Genomic DNA, 27,986 nt, shown 5'->3' with positions numbered 1-27,986 from the left:
ATTACGGCTCCCCGGTGATAATTTACGTGCTGGGGTATTTTTTTTATTTTTTGAAAAGCTGGGATACTTTTTTTATATATGGCAAAAGTTTGGGCATTTTTTTTATTCTCTCATCATAATAACTTTCGCACACAATTATCGTATCTTCAGGAAAATTAGATAATTTGTATCTGTGCTTCGCGAAAAAAATGAAGCAAATTTCTAAGACAGGAGGACATCGCATATTATTTTGCTGTCAAAACACTTACTTTTCAGCGTTGCACAACCTCACGAACCACCAGCGGTGGCCTCCGCAGAATTTTCAACAAGGTCCCAGTAATGAGCGACATTTTTAGCTTCCATTACTTTGCGCGCTGTGGCTGATGTCCGACATTCCTGAAATCGAAAATTGTTGAACGACTTGCGAGCCACCATACCCTGCCATACTAGCAAACATCCGTTGTTGGCCTTAGCTACATTTTCATCCTCGCTGCCGGATCCTTGCTCAGCCTCGCGCGCCCCGTTCCAGTCAATACGCCGCATCATAAGTTTTGTGTACTGCTTAATGGCCTTCTTGCCTCCTTCCGCCACAACCATATTAATATTGCTGTCTTTACAGATCAAAACACCGCCAGTAAGATGAAATTGCTGTGCGTTCACATCCACCTTGAATCGATGTTGCGGGTTTGACAGATCTGGGACCCTATTTATCAGAAAATGAGAAGGCTGCCGGCACGTGACGGGAAAATTAAAGTTAGAAAAGCTTACTTGAATACCGCCACATGAATGTCTCCTGCAGCGTCCTTTTTTATCTTTCGGAGCTTCTTTTCTCGGCGCTCCTCAGGTGTGAGTTTGCGCGCAATGTTACGCATTTCGTGATTCTTTTCGCGTTGTGCTATCTGTTCACGGACCTTGCGCTCGATGGCGGACGGATCTGCCACTGCTTGCTCGGATAGCACGCGCATCATATTAGAAAGTTTAACTTTTGGTTCAGGAGGCGGTAACAAGCCCAATGCAATTTTATCCTGTTTTTCCTTCTCACGGTCAGCGCGATTTTGCCGACGTATTTTTTTGCGCTCCTGCAAAGTATACGTTAGCCGTGGCTCTCGTCACTAGTAACGAATCACTGAGATAAACGTACCGAAGCAGTCAACATGAGGGGCACCGCCACGGGCGTATTATCATGTCTGACGATTAAATTCAGCCGTGCTGGGTGTTCGACGACATGTGCAGTACCGCAATATTTTAGTTTCATATCTGTGTAGGAGATAGAGATAGCTGAATTTCCCTTTCGAGTTTTTTCTTTGATAAATCCAAATTTGTCTAAAACCACTCGCTTGTCCCTGGGAAGAAACTCAATATCCCACCATTCTACATCAGGAGTAAGTAGCTCAGGTTTAGGCGGAACTTCAATGCTATCAATCGCCTTACTGCTGGTGCCTTCATTGACTGGAATTGATTCGGCCATTTCATCAATTGGCACAATTGCCTCTTTTTGATATCCTCGAGGATTGCGGCCTGATGTAAATCCAGCCATCATCTTTTTCGCATCACGCGCACGAATCTGCTCTGCTTGCTTCACATATATTCCTTGTACAGCAAATTTGAAGGTGTTGCGCGCACGTCTGAACTTACAATAAAAAAGAGCACGTTATCAGCGTCACTGAGCTTGACATTGGTACCACATGTTACTTACGTCTCTCGTTTCGTAACCTTGAGTCTCGGATCAAGGGCCTCAAATTTGTCTTCAATGTCTACAGCACGATGAGACAGATATGGATTTTGTTTCTTTGTGGCAGTATTGCTGCCTCTTGCACCTTCCTGATTAGCTATAAGCGTTGCTACTGGTGCCACCATTGGTTTTTCGGCAACTACATTTCCTTCAGCATCGATTTCGCGTCCCTGCTCGTCCAACAGCAAAGGTGCTGGCATGAAAGGACCACTACTAGCAGTATGGGCATTTTGTATGCCAGATGACGCTATAGAAATACCAGTAGAAGCTCCGGGTTTCCGCAGTAGCTCTTTAATATGGCTCATTTGGCTCTGCACCGACTTAATGATCTGATCAGTCCGTCGACGCTTCTCCTGCTCGAACCGACTCAATTCCTCTGAGTCAATTCGTGTTAATATCGCACTTGGTACAGCTGCTGCTGTCTTTTGTAACGCTGTTGCAGACGCTGGGCCAGGGATTGCGCGCGAAATCTTTGCTGCTGCAGCGCGTGCTAAAGCCGCTGGGTCAAATACAGGTGGCGCTTCCGATCCAACATCCGATTTATCCGTCGCTACTAAGGCAGGGGGGTCTGGAGCATCGCTAAACCTGCTCTTCCGCTTGCGCCGTGGCTGCTGCATTAGCGATGCGGAATTTCGTACCGGTATTGCACGAGTTGCAGGTGGAGAAAAGGGTAATTGCAGGCCGTTTGACAGTTCTTCTCGTGCTAATTAAGCATAAAGTTGATTGATAAGAACATGCTACTCGATAAGTTCTTTCCCTCTAGATTCATTTTTTCAAGGTTTTGCTATAAGCACCATACCGCCCAAATGATTCTTGTATGTAATCCCTTTCGGATTCGATTTAGTAGTATATTATAGTAGACATGTATCGATTTTCCAAGCTCACAAGGCCTGACTCTTTTTTCCCAACCGGGGTCCCCACAAAACGAAAATAAACGTGCACGGCTTAAGCTATTAGGAGCCGAATCTCTACCGCGTCACGAGTGACACGAATTAACGATGGCGACAATAAAGACATCGGAATTGAAACCTTGTTTATCCGAGGTTATGGATGAATTACAGAGCCGATTTCTTGTTAATTTGCCCGCGTCTGAATTGGTTTCGAGTGAACGCCTTTTTTTCCAAATCGAGCAGTGTTTTTGGTTCTACGAGGATTTTTATGCTGATCAGTACGCTCATTTGCAGCATGTCAAGTTAAACGATTTTGCTCGTAAATTGTTTGCGCATTGTCCTCTGTTGCGACCGCTTGCACATCGTTGCGACGAATTGTTTCAAGACTTTAAAGCGTATCAGCGACAGGTGCCAGTAGTGGGTTGTATTTTACTCAATTCAGCGCGTACGAAGCTTGTGCTCGTGCGCAACTGGAAAGGTACAAGCTGGACATTTCCACGTGGAAAAGTGAATGAAGGAGAGTCTGATATTGACTGTGCACGACGAGAAGTGCTTGAAGAGTGTGGCTATGACGTAGGAGACGGTCTTGCACCACAACAGTTTTTGGAATTTGTGGCAAACGATCAACGGATGCGCATGTATATGTGTACTAATGTACCGGAGGACTATGCTTTTGCACCACAGACACGTAAAGAGATCAGCACGATCAAGTGGTTTGCATTTGATGCTTTACCTAAGAAAACGTGGAGTGTCATGCCATTTATGGCAAGGCTTAAACGCTGGGTCAAAGCACAAAAGACGAAGAAAAAGAGTAGTCTTATTGCTAACACTAGCAGCATAGGCCGTGCAGCTTCTGTGCCACGACATCGTCCGCTGACGTTAATCACAAAAGGAAATACACAGCAGAACTTTGAAAGTGGTCAGAAGAAAAATCGATTGAACGAACGATCAGTCTCGACGCCTCACAATGACAGACCATCTTCTACTGGCTCGAGGAAAACGAACCGCGGACACTTTGGTACGGAATTTGACACAGCTACTTCGTACGATGGCTTGAATAAAGAAACTTTTGGCAATGCAAAGGAGGGTTTTAGCGTTGAAGAAATGTTTACTGTGAACGAGCGTTTGACGGGTCAAAAATTTGAATACGATGGCAACCCGCATGATTTTGGAAAGCCAACAGCTCCATTAAGCACAACGCAAATGACAACGACTTTCTTAAAGACGAAGGGTTCAACACCGGTGCAGATACTTGTTCGACCTTCTTCGGCTCCACTTAATCGTGTGGCTGAGGAAAAATGTCCATTGTCTAGTCCGCCACGAAATGCAAGGTCGACACCTTTTGGATCTTTTAAATTTGATGCTGTGGATATTATGGCCGTCGTGACGTAATCTGAAATTGGCGTTGACAGCGATAACGAAGGAGAGGTCATTGCCACAAGCAGGAGAATAGCTGTTAAGGACTGGACGATTGCAACTAATTGTCTCCCTTGCTTTCGTTTGCCAGGAGCGAAAGTTTCATCAGACTGGTCACGGCCCTCTCTGCTTTTGGTTGAATCAGTCTTTTGACTAAGCTGTCATTCCATGATTTGCATATTGTTTTCTAGCTTTGTATAATAGGGAAGCTGCAGGTTGCTCTGTGCTCGCAGTGAGTACACGAGAAATTAGCAGTCAGGTGTTTTTAAACACCACTCACTCTGAAGAGACGAACACAAAGTTGCTGATGCAACGAAAGGAGAGATAGTGCAAGTCGACTTTTGCTGGCAAAATGGTGAATATTGTTGTGTAAAAGAAAGATGACGCCCACATGAAGGGAGATTTCGCACCAGTGACTAGGCTTGAAAGATTTTCAATTTATTACACGCAGCCACCCTTCTGCTGATTATCAAGTGCCAATCAACTTTACTTATTCTCCAGGAGCTGTAGTGTACGAAATCCAGCACACGAGAATGAGTTGAAGGCATGATGCACTGAGAAATAAGAGATCTCAGTTAAGTTAAAATCCACAAGATGTACTGACGCAATGAAAACTTACCCAAAAAGTAGATAATTTCGGAAGAGGCGATTTTCAGGAGTTGGTTCCGCTACGCTTCCCTTCATGCAATTCAGCTACAGTACGATATCAGCAGAGTCAGATGCGAATTGGCGCGGCTAAGCTCATATTAAATGACCTACAGTGAAATATGACACTGCAACACCAGTGTATAGGAGTGACACGTAATAGGCGATTGAGCCGAGTAGCTGATAAACAACGGCATTGATCACTAACGGAATATATTTGTAGCCAGAAAAGGAGACCAAGTCGAGAAACGAGATTGAGCTATTTAGCACATAGAGGCATGCGGCCAGCACACCAATTTCGATCAACTGCATCACAAGGCAGTAACTGGCATCTTTAGTAATCACATCTGGGCTAAATCTGTGATAAATTGGTATCGTGAGACAATCAAATCAGCAAGTCTTGAAATGCACAAAGTTTCGCAACTTACTGGTTCGAAGTGCCTTTAGAGTATCCCACTATCAAAATGTAGGTGAGAAAGCCCATCAGCGGTATGTAAAGATCAGGGGCATTACTATCACGAGTAGGAGGAGCATATTGCATCTATGAAGAAGGATTGCAACGTCAATATAAATCCCGAAATAATCGCAACAACTCATTTGATTTACAAATTTCATATACGTACGGGCTTGGAATCGTCTTGTTCGCCGTTGCCAAAGCGACGCCAGGTTTTGTGACGGAATGGAAGCAGTAACATCTACGCATGAGATCCAGTGTATAAGCTTCAATGAACCTTAATCAACAGCACAAATAGATTGCACCTTGAGGCGGCTCTTGACGTAAGAATTATTTACAGTGAAATAGTACTTCAAATTCCCCCAAACACCGTATGCACCAGGGAGATACATTTCTGATTGCTTTTGCAAGAAATCTTGCGCACTGTTCATAGCCAACCCTGCCATCGGATTGCTACAGCCACAAGACAAATACCATTTGGATTATCTAACTACAAATATTCACAAAGTAAGGCACACGAACCTAGAGAATTGATCGATAAAGTCTGGCTGCTGACGGTGGTGCATGTGCGCTCGTGGATTACTATTCGGTGGGGTTTGCAGCGGCACATTTGACACATAGTCACCAAAGTTATTCTGGTGATGGGGTTGAAAATTCGCGGGTGTTTGTTGATATTGCGGCTGGGCCAGAGGTACCGCGTTCATCCCTGATTGATGAAACTAAATAAAGTCGATGAGCTTCAGTCGCATTTTTTTCCTGCTCTTTACCTACATCTTGGGGATAGGACGGTGGTGCTTGTGGATTAAGATATCCGTCTGTTCCAGGTGTCGTCGTAGCAGTCGGCTTCTGATAAAATTGATGCGCGGGTCCGCGCTGCGGCATGCGCTGTTGGCCCATACCTGATTGCGCCGGAAATTGCGGTGCTGCTGGCGCTGCGTAGTGCTGCGTTGGTCGCTGATGGTCATTAGGGTTATAAAATGATCCTAAACGTTCAGGGAAAATCATTAAGAGCCATCAGCTTGAAGATATGAGTACAGATGCGTAGAAGAGCAACGGTGTACCAGGTTGAGCCATATTGATCGAAGGTATTAGTATTTTAGAATGGATTACACTCACACAACGTGGCTGTTGATCGTGTGACGCACGCAAATTATCTGTAAGGTTGTTCGGAAGTGTGACACACAATTTGGGTGGTATGAATGTTACTGAGCATCGTTGAAGACGTTGAAAGAATGCTACGTGGCATGAAAATTTATTTTTGGAGAGGTGTGCGCAGTAGGTAGTATGTTTATGAGAACTAGAAGTAAATTAATTACGACAGGTTGAGAAAGAGCTATCAATGATTCGGTAAAGTCATGTGACATCATTTTATATGATACTTCACTACACGATCACATCAACTTTTATGCAGCTAGTGCAATTTCGCACTATGTCATAGCTTGGTGAGTTTGCGATGGTCTACTGTCTTGGTCACAAAGCCCGCGAGCTTGAGCTCGGACTGAATGTAGTGTGGCTCTAGGATCCGCAAAATTCTCCACACATCTGAGGATCACATAATTATGCACTGCTTAAGTGACGATGCCTCGCCGTCTTTCATAGGCTTAGCTAGTGCGCTGAGATGCGGAGCCGGAGCCAATTACACTTCAATCAGCGGATCTTTAATTTTAAAAGCTGTCGTATGCTGCGACGAATTCAGCTTCAATCGTAAAGAGGAAGAACACCACTTTGGTCCTATGCCGATCACCACACAGGTATCCGTCAAGTAGCATCATCGCTCGAGTTAGTGACTTCCTGCTGCTCTTTTCATCCCGTCGTTGTAGATGCAACGGGGTTGCCGTGCACCTCACACAATAAATTTTACCGCAACGAGTCTGTTTTAAAAACAGCACAAAGAACGGGTTTGTATCCCGAGAGCCTCCTCAGTAATCAGGTACTTAATTGGCTTCCAAAAGTAGCATGTATTTTGAGCTGACTTGGGTCAAATACTACATCCATTATATACTATCCGCAAAAAAATCCTACAAACAGCATAGCACAAGGCTTGCAATTCACGTATGGACTTCTCCATTTCAAAGTGCCATCACCATCATATGTATCCGTACTTGTCGTAATGATTTATCATAGAGACTAACAGAGGCAAAATTGTAAGGTATACATACAACGTTATACGGAAGGTCCCCTGTTTTCCCCTTCCCAACCAAAATGTGCATTAAATTGGAATACGCTCTCTTCGTACTTCTAAACACGCGGAAAGTAAGGCGCTCCACGAGCACCCACTGCACTTGGAGTTTAACTCCATCACTTGCACCTTACCGTCTTGATGAGCATGAAAGCGCTGCTCACGTGGTTCAATGGGCTCCTAAGAAAATGGATTGGCCTCTGTGGCCGACGTTCTAAAGGCCGTTATCGAGGAGACGGCTAGGTGTTCTTGATGACACGGTCATTGTGATTTCTGAGTACCGCCCTGGCGCATTCAACTTCACCAAGAAACTAGCACCAATGCCGTTCGACAAGAAAAGACTTTAATAACTACTCACCTATTCTTTGCATGATCTGCGCACTTCTCACGCATTGTGTGGTGCAAATTGCATGACATTCGTCGTGTAGCTACTATCAGCTTGTGAGCACTAAGTAGGGCTTGCCTTGGTGAACGGTGCTTGCTTGTCTGCAAGCACAATGCTGCAATGTCTTCTGCAGCCTCGATCAAGTCATTATTATTTAACCTGTCAATAGGTGCCGCCACGCTGCGGTGGACTTCTTACACGCCAATGCGATTAGAAATTTTGCTCAGCAAGAAAAAACGAGCACTCGAAATGTCATCCGCTCGTAACACTATAACCGCAGTGCCGAGCGTAGCAGTAGTTGAGTAAAACCGCTTCACAAACAACCACTGCGCTTAATGTCAAGTTCCACCCGATGCACTTCATCGTGCATGTTTTTCGTGGCGTACCTGCACTCGGATTTTCTTTCGTGTATCATATCTCATTGCTCAAACAGACCCGAAAAAATTATTACCCGTCCTTACCAGCCACACAAAAACTGATAGCAGCGAAACAAATCTTCTTGATCGAATGGTCAGCAACGATCTCTTCGTCGAAATTACTGAACACATTTTGGAGGACCAATAATAAAGCACATATTGACGAATAGTCAATGCTGGTTCAGAACAGGAACGCCGATCAAAGGTGCTGCCGCGAGTGGCGAAAGATCAACCCATTGAAACGTTTCACACTCATGCACATATGTGCTCACATACTTACAAATGTTGAGCAAGCAATACAATACGCTCAGCGTAAAGTACTTCATTTTTCTTCTGAGGTGAAAAAACGCGGGACATCTCGATGTAAGCCATACCCATCCGGAGGGCTTCCGTCAGAATTTCATCTATCTATCATTCGGAATGGGTCAGACGTCTTTTGGCAATGAGATACTTGGCACTGAACAGTTTTAATTCTCCTTGAAAGTAGACACGATTTTTATTGCGTCCACCTCTGCTAGGAAACAAAAAAGCTATTGGCGCGGGCACTAAACTGAGACGGTTAACGTGCGGAGTATCGGAGTATCCGAGCTGTCGAGCACCGAGAATGTATCGGACAAGAGCAAACGCGGGCTGAACGTGAAGTGGCACGTAACCCACTAATCGCTGCTCAAGTATCAGAGCAGTCGCTGCATGCCATGGTCGGCCAAGGACAGAGGTATCGAGGTTGAGGCCCCAGTGGTGCACATGGAGTGGCACGTAACCCACTGAGCAATGCTCAACTATCTATGAATTAGCTGCATGCCACGAGTGGCATGATCGGATAAGGTCAGGTAGAGACCCCAGCGATGCACGTGGATTGGCACAATATCCACTGGATGAAGACTGCGGAGCTTGCAGCTGTTGTAGGATGTTGTACATAACTTCAGGGCTCCGGTGGCGCAGGAAGTGGGCTAACACTAGACAACGCTGGATGCCTGTTCATACTGGTCTCACCGAGACGTAACATCTCTGTGAGGGAGCGACAGCAACGCCATATGCTCGCTGCAAGACGCAGGGCGTTCATTCTAACCCGGGATGAGTCTACTGTAGTCAGTAGCGCAGCTATACACTGACGTCAACGGTATGACGGGAGAGAAAGACGGCGACGTTAGCCTCGAGGCGTGAAATGGACGGTTTCAAAGAATCAAAAGAACCTACGCAAGTGGCTTGGCCTCGCCAACTACTTGCACAAGTATAGCGATAATCATGCAGAAATGACACGGCAATTGTTGGTTCTCTTTAAAAGGGATGCGGAATGATGCTGGGACACCGAGCATCGGGAGGCTTTTGACGGGGTCAAATTGAGCCCCCTTCATACACCAATACTGACGTTGTCAAACCCCGATCGACCTTTAGTGTCTGTTGTGCCGCTTCGGACTTTGCCATCGGCTGTGCACTGCAACAAGCAGACGCCGAGGGGTGAGATTGGGTGATCGCGTTCGAACCTTGCCAGCTCAAGGCTGCGGAGAAGAACTTCCCAGTCCACGACAAGTGATTACCTGCGAAGAAGTATGCACTTGTCAAGTTCAGGGTGCACCCGCTCGGATCCAAGCCGTTTGTGATCTACACAGATCACACGCACTACGTACTGCGACACAGTTGCCTCACCTCTCGCAGAGGATGGCCATGTGGCTCTTCTTCGCAGAATATAACTTCGAGGTAAAGTATAAGCCATGAAAGTAAATTGCTTTGGCTAATTCGTTGTCACATAGACCAAATTAGTTACGTCGCGGCATGACAAGCTCAATCGCTAGTGACGGATTTGCGCCGCGTACGCGGGTGATGATATATGCGAAGCGCTGCTACATGCTCTAGGGAGCAAGGAGTTTAAAAACTCGGACAAGAAGTTGTCGTCGCGACTGCATGCACGGTTGCACCGGTATTCATTGAATAATGACTTTGCTTTATTATAGCACCGACTCGATGGATACGCCACATATTGTGGTTTTTTACGATGAGGAAAATAAAAGCCGTATCTTATATGAGGCCCACGACACCCCCGCTCAGAGGGCATTTTGGTCGTAATAAGAACTACAGCTCTATGAGTTGCCACTACTGGTGTCCCAAGCTGTACAAATGGACGAGCACACATGTGCGCACGTGTGAGACGTGTCAAATGGTGAAACTCCCTTCGAATGCGGCGGCGACGCTGGCCAATTCATCAGTTCTCTCCGGGTGTTGGCAGTCCATGAGTATGGACCTTGTGTTTGGCCTGTAGAAGGACTCGGCGGGCAACACGGGTGTCGTGATCTCTGTCGACCGTTTGAGCAAGATGGCTGGTGCCGGACACCATCGACGGTGTCAGTACAGCGACACTGTTGGTGGATCGTGTCTTTCGACAACAGGGACTCTCGGAGTCCATTGTCTCTGACAGAGACCAATGTTTTACTGGGAAGTTTTGGTTTACAATCTTGAGGGTGCTGAGCACCATGTTGACTTTGTCAAAACGGACCTTGCGCAGACCGATGATCAAACTGAGCGCGCGAATCGCTTCGTTTGAATTCTTCTCTCGCAGTGTCTGCGCTGAGACGCCAAGGCGCTGGAGCGCCATGCTGCCACTCGTAGAGCTCGCTCTGAACAATGCAGTGTATTTGTCTACCGGCTACTTGCCGTTCTACGCGAACGAGCTCGCTCGCGTCCCGCAAGCGCCGCCATCCCATGACGCAGGGCTTGTTGGTGAAGGAATGGCCGAGCGGCTCGCTGATGTCAGCCCTTTCACTGTATGTAACGAAGTCGATGAAGTCCTATCATTGGACCGAGTGTCTTACGACACGTTTGCGATGCGATGGCTGAAAGACAAGACATGCAGACAGAATATACAGACGGAAAAAGCAGAAGAGATGTTGAAAACTTTGAGATCGGAGATCTGGTTTGAGTCAATACTAAAAAAATTCCTACACATGCAGTTTCTGCTTTTCTTGAGACGAAGCTCCGTCCACGTATATCGGACCTTTAGACGTCGTGTCCAAGTGTATAACGGGGTAACACGTACCCTGGTATGAAGGGGTGGGTCACACCATCTTGTGTGACCATACAATGGTGTGACTATACCTTAACAAGAAGTAACTATGTGGCTGGACTGCCAGCAGTTACACCTTTCAATTTGGTTTTACTGTCTGATTTGGAAAACCTATAGATTTAGATATTGGCGGCTTTGCCGCGATAAAACCAAGAAATACAGTTTACATTCTAAACGGGTAAGTTCATTTGCCTTAGGTTAAGGTTGTGGTTTATTTTAAAGTTAGCGGATTGTGATCCTCTACACTGGTACTGATTCTAAGTATATACCCTAGGTCACCGACTTTAGCTAAGCTTCCTCTAAGCGAAAGATCTGAGGCAGCCCCGCTGCAATGCACCTCAATAACCTTTTCGCCACCGAAGAGAAATATGCATTTGGTGCAAAAACGATCTTCCTTATGGGCTGTCTTATTGGATTGCATGGTATACGGACAAATCCCGCAGAAATAAAGGAAATTTTGAACTACTCAGTGTCGCTGTATCAAATAGACTTGAGAAAGTAAATCATCCCTTGCATAAGTAGTGTGCGACTTATTCCGACATTTCGCGATACCTAAAATAAAATAAGTGAGGCGGATTGTCTTCCTCACCTAGGAAGCGGGCGTGTAAGGGCTCCAACGCGGCGCGGCGAGCATTACTCGGCGCACTAGAATCGGCAAAATTTGTTGATGTCTCTGCGTTCGCAGACGTTGAACGCAACACATTCGTCTATGAGAGCGAAATGTAGAAAATTCATCTTTTTCAGCTAAAAGCCCTGCCCTATGACGCTCGGTGTGAGTGGAATTGTCTGGTTTGGTTCTAGAGATTCGCTACGACCGTTTGGATCGGGACGCGCTTGGGTCATTTCGTCAAGAATGACCTTGAGATTGTCAGCCGCGCCGATCGCGCCTTTTTTAGAGGACTGTCGAAACGTATGAAGCATGTACAAGTGGTGAATTATAAATCAAGAACAGTGGGTGTTTGTTGATCGCTTATGTTTCAACTGGACATGAATGTGAACCCCAGCGTGAGTGTAGCGGGGTATGTTATGTACTTTGTACTAACTGTGTACGCACAAATTCCACTTTTTGTGCATTTGTGTAAAATAAAATTTTGTGCAATGACAAATGCACATGACACTTCCGAGTAATTGTGCAAAACGTAGAGGTGCGGGAACTAATGAGAACAACGTGACAGAGGTAGAGGCATTTACTTCCGATGTTGTCTCTCCTTTTCTTAATCTCATTTAATCCCATCCAAATGCCTGCTCTGTAGCCTCAAGCTCGATTCGATATTTCAGTCTATTTTTTTTTCAAATGATAACACTTTTACACAAACCTTTTCACGCCACTCTCAAAAACATCAATTAACGCCTCCATAATCAACTGCAGCACATATGTACATTTGATTTCGAAATGGGTACAATGGATCACTCATATGCTAAACACGTTTCCAAAAACTGTCCCCATAATTGCGGTAGATGTTTCCGTACTTCTTTTTTCCACTTTGCCATGTCATATGCTTATTTCTTGGGTACTCTGAATATTTGCGAGTACATTCTGTTGTTGACTCTATTCAAAGGACAATACCAAAATGATATTTCCTTTTTTATCGACTTTTTCTGAAAGTAAATGCAAATTTCAGCTGTAGAAAATAATATCTAGCCGAGTGGATCGTACACTCCTGTGTACTATATGCAACAGTATAATCTTCGGACACTGTATCGGGATAGGATGAAAGCTTTCTTCGTCACGTTTTGACAAATCAGCAAATAAAATGACGAGATCTGTTTTTGTCGTTATTTGTTGCTCGCGCCTATCGTGAGCGTATTATACAGCAAGGCTTGGCGATGAGACACTAGGCTTACATCAATAATTGCCACAAACGGGTACCACACGCGCACAAAGTCGCGGCGATACCAGATCCTGGCAAAACACGTAAACAGTTTATGTCTTGCATTGTCAAATGTTTCTCATCATTTCCTTTCATATTTAATAATTAAGTGTAACAATTATTAATGCGTCATTGCATCAAGTGCATACGCTCTAACTCTGGAGCTGTTGTAACCGTCGCGCCACAACACTACAAGCACCCTGTCGATTTGAAACCGCCTGTTTTTGTTCTCGCACGCATTTTACTGACGTGTTGACAAAAAATATATCACCATGTACCCTTATACAATAATTGTACTGATAGTTAAGAAATTGCAGCATGAAACCCGAATTTTATTTGGTTACAAGTACTACTCAACTGTGCAATTATTGTCTACGTCTTCATAGCGCTTAGAATCTTACCCATCTTCAGTTCATAATGCTTGATCACCAGCAACTATGCACAATTTGAGTTGATGTTACGTCGGCCCTTTACTCGTTTATATTGCTATATCACAATCAGCTGTAGATCCTGCATGTAAAGCAAAAAAGGTTGTTCAATGTTTTATAGAAGTCACACATCATCGCTTGCACTAGAAATAGGCTGTGAAAGATTGCAAGCCGTGCCAGATGGATAACACTGCTCTGCGCTTGTGCATTAAGAATCCTATCCCTGTGCAGCGCAAAGCAAGCGCGAGTCGCAGTTTGCTCTCGGAAGTCTGTCGCTTAGAGTAATCTGCCTTTTCCGAGTAGAGTACAAAGGCTAGTAGTACATAGGCCATCGCAAAAGCAAAGAATTGCCAATGTTCCATGTATTGTTCTGTCGCATTTTTTGCTTCACATTTAGTATATCGTTCTCGAGGACAGCACGGAAGATGCCAAGCCCTCACGTCTCCTATGAACAGCAGCAAAGCATCAACCCAGAATAAGGTCGTCAGTCACTCGTTTCTGTTCCATGAATTTTTATACTCTGCCCTTAATGATCTTGATTTTTGTAAGAAGCCAACAGATAAGGCAGATGGGACAAGGGTAAAAGCCACGTCTTTTGTAGTCCGTCGTCGATCCCTGATACAATTCACGGATGGCGACGGTCGCTTCTACCTCAAGGTTCAGCTCTGGTGAGAAATTCATTAACTGTCCACTCGCGGATCGAGCGCCCGATCGACCAATTCGTAGCAACGTCACAACGCAATTTCGCCTCGGCCTTGTAGTCAATATCGTGGCCTTTTATTACCTGCAATCCACCTCTTTGTCTCGATACTGGCCACCTCTCACTTCTCTGAACGTGTGCACCGAGTTACTCACTGCTCTTCGAACTTCCAGCGTAGCTTGGTTTTCGACCACCTCACGCACAATTCAATAGACTTCAATCCCCACACGTGACTCAACACACAATGCACATGACTGACATGGACCCGATTGAAACCTCAAGCTACGGCAGTCCCAATCGCATGCATGTTCTTGCTAATGGGGATATCGTAGATTGTGGACGTCTCCCGCAAACAGCGCGCAATAATCTCTACAAGACTGAGCTTTGTAAACACTTTGTGGATAGCGGCAGTTGTCGCTATGGGTCCAAGTGCCAATTCGCTCACGGCGAGGACGAGCTGCGTGGCGTGCTCCGACACCCAAAATACAAGACTACGCGTTGCAAGGCTTTTTTGTCTACGGGTAGATGCATATACGGATCGCGCTGTCGTTTCATTCACACGCGTCATCCGGGTGACGAGGACCAGCGGTTTGCTAACTACCGCAACAGTGACATGTCCAGTACCGCTAGCGAGTCGGACGACTTGGAGACACAATCCAAGGACTTATTGGTGAATCCGTACGGCAACGCTTTGGAACCTATTGACTTGTCATTGCCTTTTGGTGGATTCAATCAGCACATGTCATTGGCTCCTTTAACTGGGGTGTCGCCCCCTAAGCCAGAATTCGACTCGTATCTGAGTCGCGGCCCGTTCTTCGACTATTCGTTCGAAAGTAGCGACTTAGGCAGTTTTGATTTATCAAGGAGCAGCATAAGTAGCTGCAGTGGCGAGACGTTAAATGCGTTGTCACCTCGCTCTTCAAGTAGCACGGAGTCTGTGGCATCCAGATTCTCGCGTTTGACAATCTTTCAACGTATTTGCCGTGAAGATGATTAAAGGGGTTAAGTCGTACAAGTCATGTCATCAGCTACCTTAACTCTTGGTTAGCAACCTAATAATTTATCAGACGACCCCACATCAAATCGAGAGTCAAGTGGCGTGGCGACACAAGTAACTTGACCATTATTGCTGGCTGGCTACGAGCGCCTTCAACTATAACCGCGTCAGTGGATTGACTGCAGTCTCAAAGCCGTTTTCACGCCTCCAGCTTGTAGCATTTTACAAAAGAAATTTTCTTATTGTCATAAATTCAATAGTGTACATCTATATGCTTAAATAACTTGACGACTTAATCATTGTATCTTCCGTCTGCAATGATTGGATAATACTTCTAAAGCACAGTTCTGTGTAATGAAATAGTAAGTAGAAGAGCACGATGCAAGAACACCAAAGAATCCGCGACGTTCGCCAGTCTCGCATTCATTAATAAAAGGAGGCTGATTAAAGGAATGCTGACTGAAGCACTTGTTGTCACGTGGATCAACATGTGTGCGATCATGGTGCGTTCGTTCTGTTGCTCAGTGGTGACTGCATCAAATAATTTTGTCGCTGCTTTGACACGTTTCATTAGCTGTACTTAGATCCGCAGCTCTGGATCGTTGTGATTTCCTCGTTGGTACGACAAAGTGAGCGAACTGTATGGCGAGTTTATACACTAAGAACCTTTGTCATTTGATTGATGAGGCTTTCGCGACAATCCGTGTCTTGATTCTTCCGATAGGATTGGCCAATTTCAAAACTTTTGCAGCAATGTCGACATTTGGCAAGCTACTATTTAGCAACACATTGGTGTCAATGCTGCACTCAATGCTATCTTCATTACTTTCAATAATTGCTCTGCTCTCGTCACACTCGCTTAATGGCAACTACGTCAATTCTGCCACGATTGAAGAATTTTTGGCTACCTCGGTCTCTACTGGTAATATTTTGTTTGGCTTCTGTGACCTAAAGCACTGATCCAACAGTAATCCATCACATGATATATACATGTTATCTACTCAGGCTATTTTGCTCATGACTTGTGGGACTATGTGCACAATGGACTGTATGTCAAGTCCCCTGGAATTATCTTGCATCACGTAGTTGTGCTCATCTGCTACACTTCCGCCTTAACGAAGACCGTGGGTGTGCCATTGCTATCACTTGCATTATTGTGTGAATTACACTCAATTTTCATGCATGCTCGAAAACTCCTGACAATGAGTAACTACTCGGTACAGCAATCTCAATTACTACGATGGGTCTGGTGTATGCAGTGGATTACATTCATTGTCGCCAGAGTCATACCTCACACCATTGTCACTTTTCTGACTTATCAATCGAGAGACTTTTTCCACCAACAGGTACGATGCAACTGCATAAAAGTCACATGTTTTGAAATCTGGTTTTGTGTAGCTTCATTTCGTGATTGCGTTTGGCGGAATGGTTTTTATCAATTTGCTAAATCTCAAGGTAACATCTTGATCAGCACGAACTCAATTATAAATTCTACTCATTTATGCTACTATTTAATGACTACCTACAGCTTTTCTACGACGTACGCAAAGCATGGCTAAAGGACTTCGCGCCACCTGTGACATCTTCGCTGCTTGCAAAAGCACTCTGATTCACTTTACAGTTTTGGTACTAACATTTTGGAAAATAGAACAGTTTTTTATAATGTGCCAAAATTAAATTTTCGATATGCATTTTCTCTGAAAAGTTGCATAGAATACATCAACAATATCGAATATTTTGCTAATCCTCAGACTGTGAATTGATCTTATAGAAAACGCACTGACTCAACTAACAGACAATGGTCAGTCACAATGTTCGAAATGTCTACAGTGTAGACTCTACACGCAAAAAAAGACATACTTTCGTTACTTATTAAATTTGGCAACGATGTGGCAAATCACGAGGGATGTAGCACAGCTAAATGAAATATGAAAAATTACAACGCTATTCACATTGAAGTTTCTGGCCTGATGTGTCCACACCATATGTTGTGAGCAAAGAAATTGTGAAAGACGCACGGCATCATGACTATGAAAGGCGCTCAGACGGACATCGAGTGGTTCTCACCTGAGGAAGTGGCTGCTGCTCGTGAAGAATATCTACAGGAGCAGGAAAAAGAGCAGCCGTCGCCTCAGGTAGCGTAAAATGAAGCCAATTTTTTAGGAATTCTCATTCAAGAAGCTGCCTACATTACTATGATTTTTTTCACTGATGGAGGTCAAACTACGGTACGCTGTTGCTTTGGCAAAAAGTCGAAAACGCGACGACAAACATCGTGCGATTGGATTACTGGAAGGTACCGAATCGTGTAGTTGTCAGTAAAGAAACATGATAAATTGTAGTTTTGTGATCAGATCTTTTGGAGCAGAGCTACGCTCCTAAGGAGAGTTTGTACTGGATCGCACTTACTCTATGTGGTTTGGGAGACTATCGTGCTAGTCGCAGCTATTGCGAGCGTTTGCTCCGCATGGAGCCGTCACATATGAAGGCACAATTGTTGCATAAGAGGATTAAGGAGGTCGTAGCAAAAGGTATATTTTTGATTCGTACTGGTATTAGTGCCAATTAACTTGTATGTTTTAAGTAGAAGACGGAGTAGTAAGCGTGGGTATCGTTGGGGCTGTGGTTGTCGCTGGATTGGCACTTAAGTTCTTGCTTAAGAGATAAGATGTGAATTTATAATGGCAGATTGATTCATTGATGTGATTCTGTACAGTTTTCATTGCAGACAACTCAACAATTTATGAGATAAATATGTTTTGGAGAATCTCTTCATCTCTTATCAATTTTGTCATACACAGCTGATAAACAATTTCGTTTCTATTCCTATTGTTGTCGAATGTCTATACACACGTGAATTTCATAATTCGATTATGTCTCATCACAGCTGAGAAAGAGCCATCTGCTCATCGCTATTGAGTTTTGCCCACGCGGCCTGCACAACTGAACTAGGTAATTGCGACTGTAGCTTGGCCAAGAGCTCACGAAGCTGAAGTCTAGAATCCTTTGAAATCGTTAACACCTCATCATCATTCGCGGCATCTTCTGATTCCGACAGGTCGTACACTACGCAAGCGACACAAATACACGAAAAGGTTACAAGACGCGTTCAAATTCCAAAACAGAAGTACTTACAGAGAGCCGAGGCGAAAACTTTAAGGATCTGAGGAAGATTGGAGAACTCAGCACCAAGCACGTGGGTATTACCGCTATTCACGAGTGAAATGAGACGAGAATGTACGTCTTGAGCTTCAAGAACATCAGTGCGAAGTGGTAGCCATGTAAGCCACAAAGTCCACATTTTGGCTGCATCCACGGCACTTCCGCGAGCTAGAATAATCTTGGCTACAGCACTGATGGCATTGTCTCGAGCAGCGCAAACTTCATCGTCATCCGCGTTGGCTGAGACATTAATCACGTGTACTAATTTCTCAAGTGCGTTCTGGCAGAATGGATCAAAGGCGCCTCCACACTTTTCTGCACTGACACCTATCCCATAAGCTGACGCTTGTATCACCGAAGGGTTTTGGTCCTCAAGACCTTGCACCAGGTGGTCCAAGAACAACGGTAACAGCTCCTGAGCGGCAGCTCCACAGTGCTCGATAACGTCATCAATCATACAAATTGCTTGTCCACGCAACATCGGCACAACCTTCTGCTCAAGCAACGGCTTCACAAACATTAACAAGTGCGAGTGGAACACGGGGAAAAACGCTTCCTTTTGGATCTTGATAATCCAGCCAATAGAGTCGATCATTGAGCGAAAAACACCTTCTTCCAACTCATCGTTCTCAGTCTGTTGCAAAGCAGCTTCAGCGTCATAGTCTTCATCTAGCTGGTTCTCGCGGTGCTGAGCCATTAAACGCTGAGCACTATTCGATGCTACCGTCTTTAAAATCCCCACGACACGTGGAACATGTTCTATAGGAACACCAACACTAAAACCTTTGTCTTGACTTTCCTTGCACACCTCCAACAAGGCCGACATGGCTTCAGCAAAAGCACCGAGACACTCGAGATCCTCTTCTTCTTGCAAACCCTTTAACATTGGCTCGAAACATTTCTCGAAAAGCTGCTGTGGAAATTGCGGAGCAATTGCACTGTGGCCATGATTTAGCGTACCGTCTACCGCGCAGTTCAGCAGCTTTGCCATAGTCAAGCTACTCACAATGCGAACATCTTCCACATATTCAAAGTCAATCAGCGGGATCATCACCTGCGCAACTTCAGCTACGTAAGGGTAGAAATAACCTTCCAGGTCAGATGCCGACTGGTACAACATATTACAAGCATTAGTCTTGTCTTCCAGAGCACTCGTATTCACGTCCAGTCGCTTCTTGCCTACACCCCGGATTTCTAGCGTCATTGTGTCCTTTCCATCAACGGTTTGGCCATCCTTCTCGGCATCACCTTCAGCGATATCGAATAACTGAATATCAGGCTGAATCTTGGCTTGTTTAATCAGCGCCGGAATCACGTGCGGTAGATAAGGCACAAAGTCCTCCTTTAAGATACCTCCAATACGTACGCACGATTGAGCCACGTACTGCACCTCGGGCCCTTCTAGCTCTTCACTAGACCGCACTCGTATCAAAATCTCCATAATTTCCCTTGCGTCGTTGACAAAGCGCTCTTTACCTACAGCCTGACCGATCAAAGCGATAGATTCCATCGACTTGCCACGCAGTAGAGCGTATTCTTTCCCATGTGCATTCGTCAAGACTTCTTTGGCAAGCGGGATGAAAATATCGTAATAGCGCAAGAATTCGTCACCAATCACCTTCGCTACACTGGCAACTGCAGTAATCGCTTGTTCTTGAACCTGTCGCGGACACGAACGCATGGCATGAAACAGAGCTTCTAACAGTGTTTGACTGTATGGAGTCACGTATTTGGCTTTGCACACGTTTGTGTTGCAGAAGTTGATAACTACACTTGCAGCCAAAGCGCGAGTACGCATTACAACCTGCTCGTTTTGAATCAAAGTCGTCAATGCAGGTACCACCGCAGTATGAAATTTTGCCTGGAAGTTCTTGCCCTTTTCAACTTCGCCAAAGTCATCGGCAAGTTGACCAATACTATGAAGCGCAGCGTACTGAACACGCGGGTGCTGGTCATTAAGAAAAGGTAATACCATATTCACAACATTGTCAATTTCACGGGTCATAAGCGACTTGGCGCCTTCACCCAGTAAGCAGATCGCGTAGAGTGCCGCGCGACGCTTTCGCCAATCGGCATTTTTTAGAAAGGTGGTAATAACCGGAATAGCTACGGGGAGCACAGCATTGCCACCTAATGACGAGCTGAGACGATCAATGGCAGCACTACTAGCATCACTTATGGAATCATCGGCGTCACTGGTCTCCGTGAAAGTCTCGGGGTCGTCGAACTTGTGTATCCATGTCTCATCTTCTTCAACTTCGCACATGAGCTGAAGAACAAGAGGTACTACATTCGTCACAATATATTGCGATTTGCGTACCATACCACCAGCATTTTCACATAAAGAAATAATGAATTCGAGAGCAAGTTCACGTGTCTCTGACTCGAGCTCTTGGGACGAACATACAAAGACCATAGCACGAGCCACGTCATCCAATAAAGTTCGAAAAAACTTTGGATGCGTTTCAGCAATCTGTACAAGAGAAGACAATACTTCACGAAAAGTGGCCTCTTCGCCAGCATTGACCAATGCTTCGATAATGCGCAGCATAGGAGGAATAATAATCGTAAACGCCAACAATTCCTGCTTGTCTTCCAATGTCAACAGAAAGGCAGAAGCGGCTTTTAGACTTGCAATTTGTACCTCTCCATTTCCGTCATTAAGTGCATTCGTAAAGAGCGTAAGAAAATTCTCTTTATGTGGAGCAAGCACGTCGCCAACATATTCGGCAAGCTTTGCCAATAGATCAAACGCTGTTACGCGAAGTTGTGCATCAGTGTGTGTAGTAAGCTCTGAAACGGTGCTAAGTAGCTCAGGCCACGGCTGGTCGAGTTTACACGAAATAGCGGCGAGCCCGGCGATCAAGTGGTCAAGTTTGCGACGAATGTGGGCTACAGGCTCGTGAACCACGGCTTCTAGTAGTTGAGTCTTAAGTGTATTTTGTGCAGAAGTGTCTAGCTGTGTGTAAATCTCAGCTTTTACTTCAAGCAACGGACGTAGCAGCACAGGCGCGAAGGCGCGCGCTTCAGGTTCTGGTGCCGTGCGCAATAAATGAACGAGATTGGCCACGAGTGTCTGTGGTTGCTCAGCTTTTAAAGCCTCATATGATGACTCCGCCTGCTGACGTGCCTCATTGTCATTGCTCATGAGAGCGGCGACTAATGCTTGGAAGTTCATGCTCATAAGGTAGCAACAACAAAACTGACAGTCTCCGAACCAGTCGATCAGCTGTTTGAGATATGAAGACGTAACCGGAAGGTTGTCATTAATTTTGAACCTTTTTATGAAAAAGCAAAAAACGTCAATATTGGTATACAAAGTTGTTAGGTGCATCAAATGTATACAACTGGAAGTTGGTATTTGGTATAGCATATGCACAGTACTTTTTCTATATCAGCAGCTTTATATCGAAAAAAATTATACTTTATTTATAGTGTAATGTACAGTACACTTTTAAGCTCAATTACCTTAGCGTCTTTACGGATAAAATCTACATTAATCAACTGGAAGGCTGCTGGCTTTGTGAGTGGGTACTCGAATGAAGCTTGTGCAAGACTACATTCATTTGCACAGATATATAAAAATGGTATGGACTACATAGCTATCCAAGGTGCCTTTTGATGCTGCCGTTGCAACGGGATTGTGTTGCACCTAGCACAAAGGAAGCTTTGAGTGTGGCGTCCTCTATGCGGACTCGTAGAGCTAAGGAGCTATCGTTTTAGTTAATCCTTTCTGATCTTAAGGAAATATACATATATATTTATTGAATTAAGTTTACGTAAAACAAATTGTTTCAAATACTATAAATGAGACTGGCAGCCTACGTTCGTTGCAGACCTTTATGATGGAGTCACTTTTTATCCGTATCAAATCTAATAATAGCTTCGTCATGAGGCTTTACTTCGATACTATTGATCTTACTTTAGGTCGGTCTTCGGGACAAGAAAGTAATATGTACGCGCTCAAACATTTGTCCTTCCGCGCAAAAGTGTACGCTTTACATGCCGCCCCTGCGCCGGGAATTCGCCTACCTCCCATTGCACCTAGTTATTCAACCAGAGTCTCCTCCTCATCTTACTCGCATGACTCCACGAATCTTTAAGAAAGACGCGGAGCCGTGGGAAACGATCAAATCGACAGCCCGTCATCTGTAACCCTTTTTTAGAACGTCACCCCCTTTTTAGGGGTCGTGTAAGCCATATCAAGCGCGTGCTGTAGGGTTTCTTCATAACACTCTAACCCCGCTCTACCCGGCCCGGGGATTGAACGCTGGACCTCCCGGTTCTGAAGTGAACATCATTCCACTGCACCACAGGATCGGTTACAACCCGACATCTGTACCCCAACCAAAGCCATACAACGATGCCGTTTTCGTCAAAGAAATACACTAAGGTAGGAGGCAGTTCACACTCTGCCCAGCTTCTGCACAAGTTGCGCACTCTGTAGCGTTATGATCCGCTCATCGGAGACACAACAAGGACCAGATTGTTACAGATGAGCAGGACTCAGCTAAGCTCGAGGGCCTAAGCAATTATTAATTGATTTGCTTCAGACGATATCACGTCGTGATTATTAGGCTAATCCATTTGATCCATCAAAAGTTGCCCGTTAAGACGTGGCAAAGCTCTGATGTATCTTTCGGTCAATCAGCCAGCAAAGCGTGCTGCCAACTCGTCAGAAGTCACATCTACATCCAGATTCCCCCTCAAGGACTATACCTGTGGTACTAGGTGCTGACAAAAACGCGGAAAGTACCTTACTCAATTTACGTGATGGGCGAAGAATGAGCATTGTATCATCTGTTTTACAGCTTATTGTCGGCTTAAATGATGCAGATATCAGACTACAACGTAGATTACAGTAAAACGCAAAGTACGATGTCAGTGTCGAGATAAACTGTAAACAAGCTTGCTCATTTCTATGACCCTTCTGGTACAGGTACTGGTCGAGTCTCGAGATCGGAGTAAGGTTAGCCAAGTCGTAAGCGGTAGCAGTGACGAGACAATTTTGCCGAAGTGGTGCTTTATATTTCTATAATTTCTTAACGTGAGGGTAATTCTTCCACTTCACCTGAAACTGCTTATAGCTTAGTGAGCCCAACAACGGCCCACTAACCGCGCCATTTTAAGTACGCACTTTTTTGGTATCGAGCAGAGGATGGCCTTCTTGCGTTTTGCTCTCGTGAGCTCTCCAGCTTTGATGACACATTCAGTTATTTTGAATGTATCGGTGTGTGATCGATATCTTACTTTCTATGCACTCACTGAGCAACGCTCTCGAGCCAATTGGGTTGGGATGCCCAAAGCATTTTAAAGCATGTTTGCTACCGAGACCAGTACGTGCATTAACTACTAACGATCACTACTCTGGATTTCTAAATGGCATATATGAATTGTTGAAACGATTATTTGTCCTCAGCGAGACGCTTCGTACTAGTCTGGCTTGTGAAAGTAAAATCGTGTTAGGCTTCAATAAGCTCACGTAATGCACTTACTGTATTCACATACAATATAAAATAATCCGAGTATAATTCAATCCCTTCTAACAACAGATGTGAAAGGTCAAATGTAGTGAGGTCGCACTTAGTTTTACAGGCTTCAGGCAATAATGTATGGGCTGCTAAATAGCGTTTAATCAAGCCTTTTCATGCTCAACAGATTCATGCGTGTTCTGTCTGCCTCAGTTGCTCTACAATTCATGGCACTCAACGATAGCCTCATTTACTCGCAAAAGTTGAGAATCTGATGCGCAAAACTATCGTAGATCTGCCAGAACAATAAGGCTCGATTTGCCTAATTTTCGCGCCACCAACGCCATCATGAAATGTTACATTAAAGGTCTAGCAGCCGCTTACGCTCAATAGTTTTGTATGAACTCTTGGTCTTGCTTTAGATTGTAGCGATGATATAAGCAAGTCGAATTGTATCGATAATATAATCCTAGCAAGGTCGAAGCCCCTTCGTGGTGATGTCAAGAGGACACGGAAATTAATCAAGCTACATTATTAAACCTTTGTGAAAGCGTGTATTGAACTAGCATTTCTCTTCAGAACCGCGGTCGTTTCGCGCAATTGTTTTAAGAGCATTTATATATCAAACGATTATCCCATTTCGTCTGACCATTAGATTAAACAATCATTTGTTGAGGACGTTTCAAATCTATTGCTCAGCGCTTTGTACGAGATTCAAATATTTGCTGTAGCTTGTTGATCTCGGTTCGAAACGATAGCTACTGGCTAATTTGGCGAAAAACGTTGTCGACGAGTAGAATTGCTATATCTCATGTTGATGATGACAGCACGATGGGTTTTCGGGTCCATATGATCCACGGATTTAACGAAGATACACGTACCCTTGTATGAAAGGGTGGGTCACACATAATGATGTGACCACTACGTGGCAGTACTACAAGTAGTATTGCAAATTTATTAGGTGTTACTATATTTATGAGGTAGTATATATTAGTCAAGAAAATCTCAGGTTTGGGATATTGGTGGCTCTGCCGCAACTAAAACAATTTAATACAGTTTCATTTTTTCACGGAAGAGCGTCTGTACCTTGGTTTAGGTTTTAGTTCTCTTGGAGATAGCGAATTGCGATCCGCCAAACTCAGAACATAATGTCGATGGCCTTAGTTTAGCTTCCTCTAAGCAAAAAGATACGGTAGCCCCTCTGCACTTGGTAGCACTCGTAGTCAATCTACGACTGAGTCGTTACGACTGATTCACTGTCAGGATGGAGCAAAACTCCTATTTGCCCCAGGACATGCAGGACGGGCTTAATAGGCTGATGTCCCTGCTCGGTCCTGAGGGCGTAAAACACATTATTTCGCAAGGTCACGAGGCAAAAAGCGCGCGCTAAGAGGCGTTTCAAATTATTAAATGGTCTGTTAGAGCACCTACAGCAGAAGCTGTCAACGTCGACAACATCCATGACGCCACCGTCGATGACGGATGACTCTTTTCGACCCAGACCGCTCACGGTGAGCGTTAAGACACTCGAGGGTAAGGATAAAGAAAATCTCCTGCACTGGGGAAGGGAGGCCAAGATGGCTATGGCATCCGCCATGCTCCAGAATCAGCAACAGCACATCGCGCCAGCTATCTCCAAGCTCGGGGCCGAGATCAGGAATGGGCACTAAAGTGCGGTGCATATGTTGAAGCTGCGTGTCCATCCTGAAAGGAGCTGAAGCGTCAGCTTTCGCAAGTATTCTCACCGCCTAATCAAGAAAATTGCGTGTGATTGCATTTCCTTGCTGCCCGACGGGGCAAGAAGGAGTTGGTCGACATTGTCCGAAAGTTAAGAGCTCTCATTACCGGAATGGCAGCCGATCCTCTCCCCGAGGCGGTCGCAGTGACTGTCTATATGGAGGGCCTCCGCACTGGCGTGGCCAGAATGGAAGTCTTCCGTGGGCATCCGTCTTTTTTTAAAGAGTGGCATTGAATGTCGAATTCAACTTTAAGTCGGCACGACTTGGTTGTAATGCACACGCTCAGAGCAATGGATCTCAGCTTTGCTGAGATAGAGATGGAAGAGCTTCGAGCTGTCGAGCTGTCGAGCTGTCGAGCTGTCGAACTGTCGAGCTGTCGAGCTGCCGAGCTGCCGAGCTGCCGAGCTGCTGAGCAGCGTTTAAACACTTAGCGGTGTTTTGCCTGCGGAGATACCCGTCACCTTCGAACTGGTTGTTTCCTGCGTAAGGCGCGTAACCGACGTCCCGCTTCTAGACAGTCTGGTTTGTCGTGGGGATACGACAACAGCCGGTTGGTGCCCTACTGGGAGAGAACAAAGTTCTGTTGAACCTCAAAGAAGTAGAGGGTAGCAGAGCCCAGCCCAGAAGAGCTTCGTGCTCTTGAACACTGAACGTGTGTGCAAGGCGGGGTTGCTGGTCGTGAAAGCGACCGTGAAGGGCTTTAAGAAGCCATGGAAAATCACTATCGATTCCGGGGCGTCGGGCAATTACGCTCGATACTCCAGGATCGAAAGAAGTCAGTTGTATGCTGAGGCGCCGAAAGCGTGAGTGACACCATCACTGTTACGAGGGCCCCTGTGGATCGCGGTTTCAAGCTTCTTGACTTTGATAGCGTGGGACGCTACTTGTGTAAGGTATGATCTTATCCTTGTTATGGCATGCATGGAACACCATGAGCCATGGATTGATTAGAGTTCGAAAATTTTGGGCGGTAAGCGCACGTGTCCTGGTGGAGCTTTGGTGAGTCATGTACCCACCTCTGCTAGGAAGCAGAAACGTTAATGGTTTGAGCGCTAGACCGGGATGGTCAAAGTGCTGGATGAGATGTCAACCACCGAAGGTGTATTGAACAAGAGGTTCGAGCTTGGATTGCGGGCTGAACGTGGAGTGGCACGAAGCCCACTGAGCACTGCTCACGTTACGAAGCGCTGCATGCCAGAGTGGCATGGTCGGACGAGGTCCGAGGAATCCTAGGCAAGACCCTTCTGGTGCGCGTAAAGTGGTAATTTAATAAGTGGACGAAGGATGCGGAGCTAGCAGCTCTTCGTCGGCTGTTGTTTATAACATCAAGACTCCAATGGAGCAGGGAGTGGGGACACTAGACGACGCTGAGTGCGTGTTCCCACTGGTCTTCCTGAGATGTAAACTCTCTATATAGAGGAGACGGCGATTCCGTATGTTACCTGCAAGACTCAAGGCGTCGATCCTGATCCACTGTGCGTCTATCTTAGACGATACCGCACAGCTATATACCCTTGTCAACGGTATGACGGGAGAGGAAGACGGCGAGGTTATTCTCGAGGCTATTTCAGCGATGGATGCTCTTTTTGAGCCAACGAGATGTCCTTCGAAGAGATTGGCGGTGCCTTGAAGGTAGGCAATTTAGCCGAGGTGATCATTATACGACCGAAAGAGTAGATTTACTCGTCGTCGCTTCTAATTGAAGCTGTCCTGGAAGACACTAAGAGGGTGCTGAACGCACGAAGTTAATCGTTGATTCTGAAGGATCCCTCGAATCCGTACTATCCTTTAAATAAGGAGTTTAAAGACGTCGCCCCCAAAGACCCGCCGTCGGTCCTACCTCCGGACCGAGGTCAGATCGACCTGGTCCCGGGACCAAATACTTCGTAATACGCCAAAGGCCCCTCATTGACACCTCCCGTGTAAAGCACGATGCAGGAATGGTATGTGAGAGCAAGTCTTTCCATTCGACACCCACGTTTTGTGCCCGGAAGCCGACTGGCAAGGGGCGTATCTTATACGCTTACAATAAGCTAATTGCTGCCACCATTCCGGCATAGACGCAAATTCCTAGAAAGAAAATTCCTCCAGAACAATATAGTTGGCTGTAGAAAGTACAGCGCACTCGACTTGGTTGATGGGTATCGAAAATTGCTCATGAGAGCGAGTAATGTTACGCTGACAGCGGTGAGTACTCCGATCGGGATGCTCTGGGAGTGACTGGTGATGCCCCACAGGCTGTCAAATATATCAGCAACAATTAATCGTCTGGTGACGCAATTGTTCAGGCCCCACCGGGCGTATGCACAAACATACGCTGGCGATATCTTCGCCAACAGTCGTGCAGGGCACGGTAGAACAGATGAGGAATTCCCCAACGTTCATTTGAGAGCGGTGTTCGAGTGCACGCGCAGGAATAAGCTCTATGCTAATGCAGATGAGTGCATCTTCGGCGCTGAAGAAT

The 27,986-nt window shown here is 45.4% G+C and overlaps 8 protein-coding genes across 8 annotated transcripts; 5 read left to right on the top strand and 3 right to left on the bottom strand.

Moving 5' to 3' along the window:
* Positions 1-267: 267 nt before the first annotated feature.
* On the bottom strand, positions 268-2,328 carry PHALS_13781 (u4 u6 small nuclear ribonucleoprotein prp3; the record flags this gene model as incomplete). Its single annotated transcript, XM_024729598.1, has 4 exons — positions 268-682; positions 748-1,058; positions 1,121-1,604; positions 1,676-2,328. 4 exons carry the CDS (start codon positions 2,326-2,328, stop codon positions 268-270), a joined length of 1,863 nt encoding a protein of 620 aa, XP_024579959.1.
* Positions 2,329-2,709: 381 nt separating this feature from the next.
* On the top strand, positions 2,710-3,993 carry PHALS_13780 (mrna-decapping enzyme 2; the record flags this gene model as incomplete). Its single annotated transcript, XM_024729597.1, has 1 exon — positions 2,710-3,993. The coding sequence occupies one exon, from the start codon at positions 2,710-2,712 to the stop codon at positions 3,991-3,993; it is 1,284 nt and encodes a 427-aa protein (XP_024579958.1).
* A 514-nt stretch (positions 3,994-4,507) lies between these two features.
* PHALS_13779 (Predicted membrane protein) lies at positions 4,508-6,190 on the bottom strand (the record flags this gene model as incomplete). The annotated part of the gene is made up of 9 exons (XM_024729596.1): positions 4,508-4,571; positions 4,637-4,710; positions 4,777-5,020; positions 5,091-5,203; positions 5,286-5,357; positions 5,422-5,569; positions 5,639-5,835; positions 5,888-6,099; positions 6,178-6,190. 9 exons carry the CDS (start codon positions 6,188-6,190, stop codon positions 4,508-4,510), a joined length of 1,137 nt encoding a protein of 378 aa, XP_024579957.1.
* A 7,144-nt stretch (positions 6,191-13,334) lies between these two features.
* PHALS_14714 (uncharacterized protein) lies at positions 13,335-14,399 on the top strand. The gene has a single exon (XM_036407577.1). It carries the CDS (start codon positions 13,814-13,816, stop codon positions 14,123-14,125), a length of 312 nt encoding a protein of 103 aa, XP_036263268.1. The 5' UTR covers positions 13,335-13,813; the 3' UTR covers positions 14,126-14,399.
* PHALS_13778 (zinc finger domain containing protein) lies at positions 14,398-15,150 on the top strand (the record flags this gene model as incomplete). The annotated part of the gene is made up of 1 exon (XM_024729594.1): positions 14,398-15,150. The coding sequence occupies one exon, from the start codon at positions 14,398-14,400 to the stop codon at positions 15,148-15,150; it is 753 nt and encodes a 250-aa protein (XP_024579955.1).
* A 452-nt stretch (positions 15,151-15,602) lies between these two features.
* Positions 15,603-16,759, top strand: PHALS_13777 (Uncharacterized conserved protein; the record flags this gene model as incomplete). Its single annotated transcript, XM_024729593.1, has 7 exons — positions 15,603-15,653; positions 15,725-15,769; positions 15,838-16,072; positions 16,156-16,274; positions 16,374-16,496; positions 16,549-16,605; positions 16,679-16,759. 7 exons carry the CDS (start codon positions 15,603-15,605, stop codon positions 16,757-16,759), a joined length of 711 nt encoding a protein of 236 aa, XP_024579954.1.
* A 415-nt stretch (positions 16,760-17,174) lies between these two features.
* Positions 17,175-17,897, top strand: PHALS_13776 (Membrane protein involved in organellar division; the record flags this gene model as incomplete). The annotated part of the gene is made up of 5 exons (XM_024729591.1): positions 17,175-17,285; positions 17,368-17,446; positions 17,505-17,681; positions 17,738-17,798; positions 17,867-17,897. The coding sequence occupies 5 exons, from the start codon at positions 17,175-17,177 to the stop codon at positions 17,895-17,897; spliced, it is 459 nt and encodes a 152-aa protein (XP_024579953.1).
* Positions 17,898-18,031: 134 nt separating this feature from the next.
* PHALS_13775 (importin-like protein) lies at positions 18,032-21,460 on the bottom strand (the record flags this gene model as incomplete). Its single annotated transcript, XM_024729590.1, has 2 exons — positions 18,032-18,216; positions 18,286-21,460. 2 exons carry the CDS (start codon positions 21,458-21,460, stop codon positions 18,032-18,034), a joined length of 3,360 nt encoding a protein of 1,119 aa, XP_024579952.1.
* Positions 21,461-27,986: the final 6,526 nt, after the last annotated feature.

The sequence above is a fragment of the Plasmopara halstedii genome (genome assembly GCF_900000015.1).
Source record: "Plasmopara halstedii genome assembly, contig: Scaffold_672, whole genome shotgun sequence".
Taxonomy (NCBI): Eukaryota; Oomycota; class Peronosporomycetes; order Peronosporales; family Peronosporaceae; genus Plasmopara; species Plasmopara halstedii.
The sequence above is the reverse complement of the archived record's forward strand: the minus strand, read 5'-3'. Positions and strand labels throughout refer to the sequence as shown.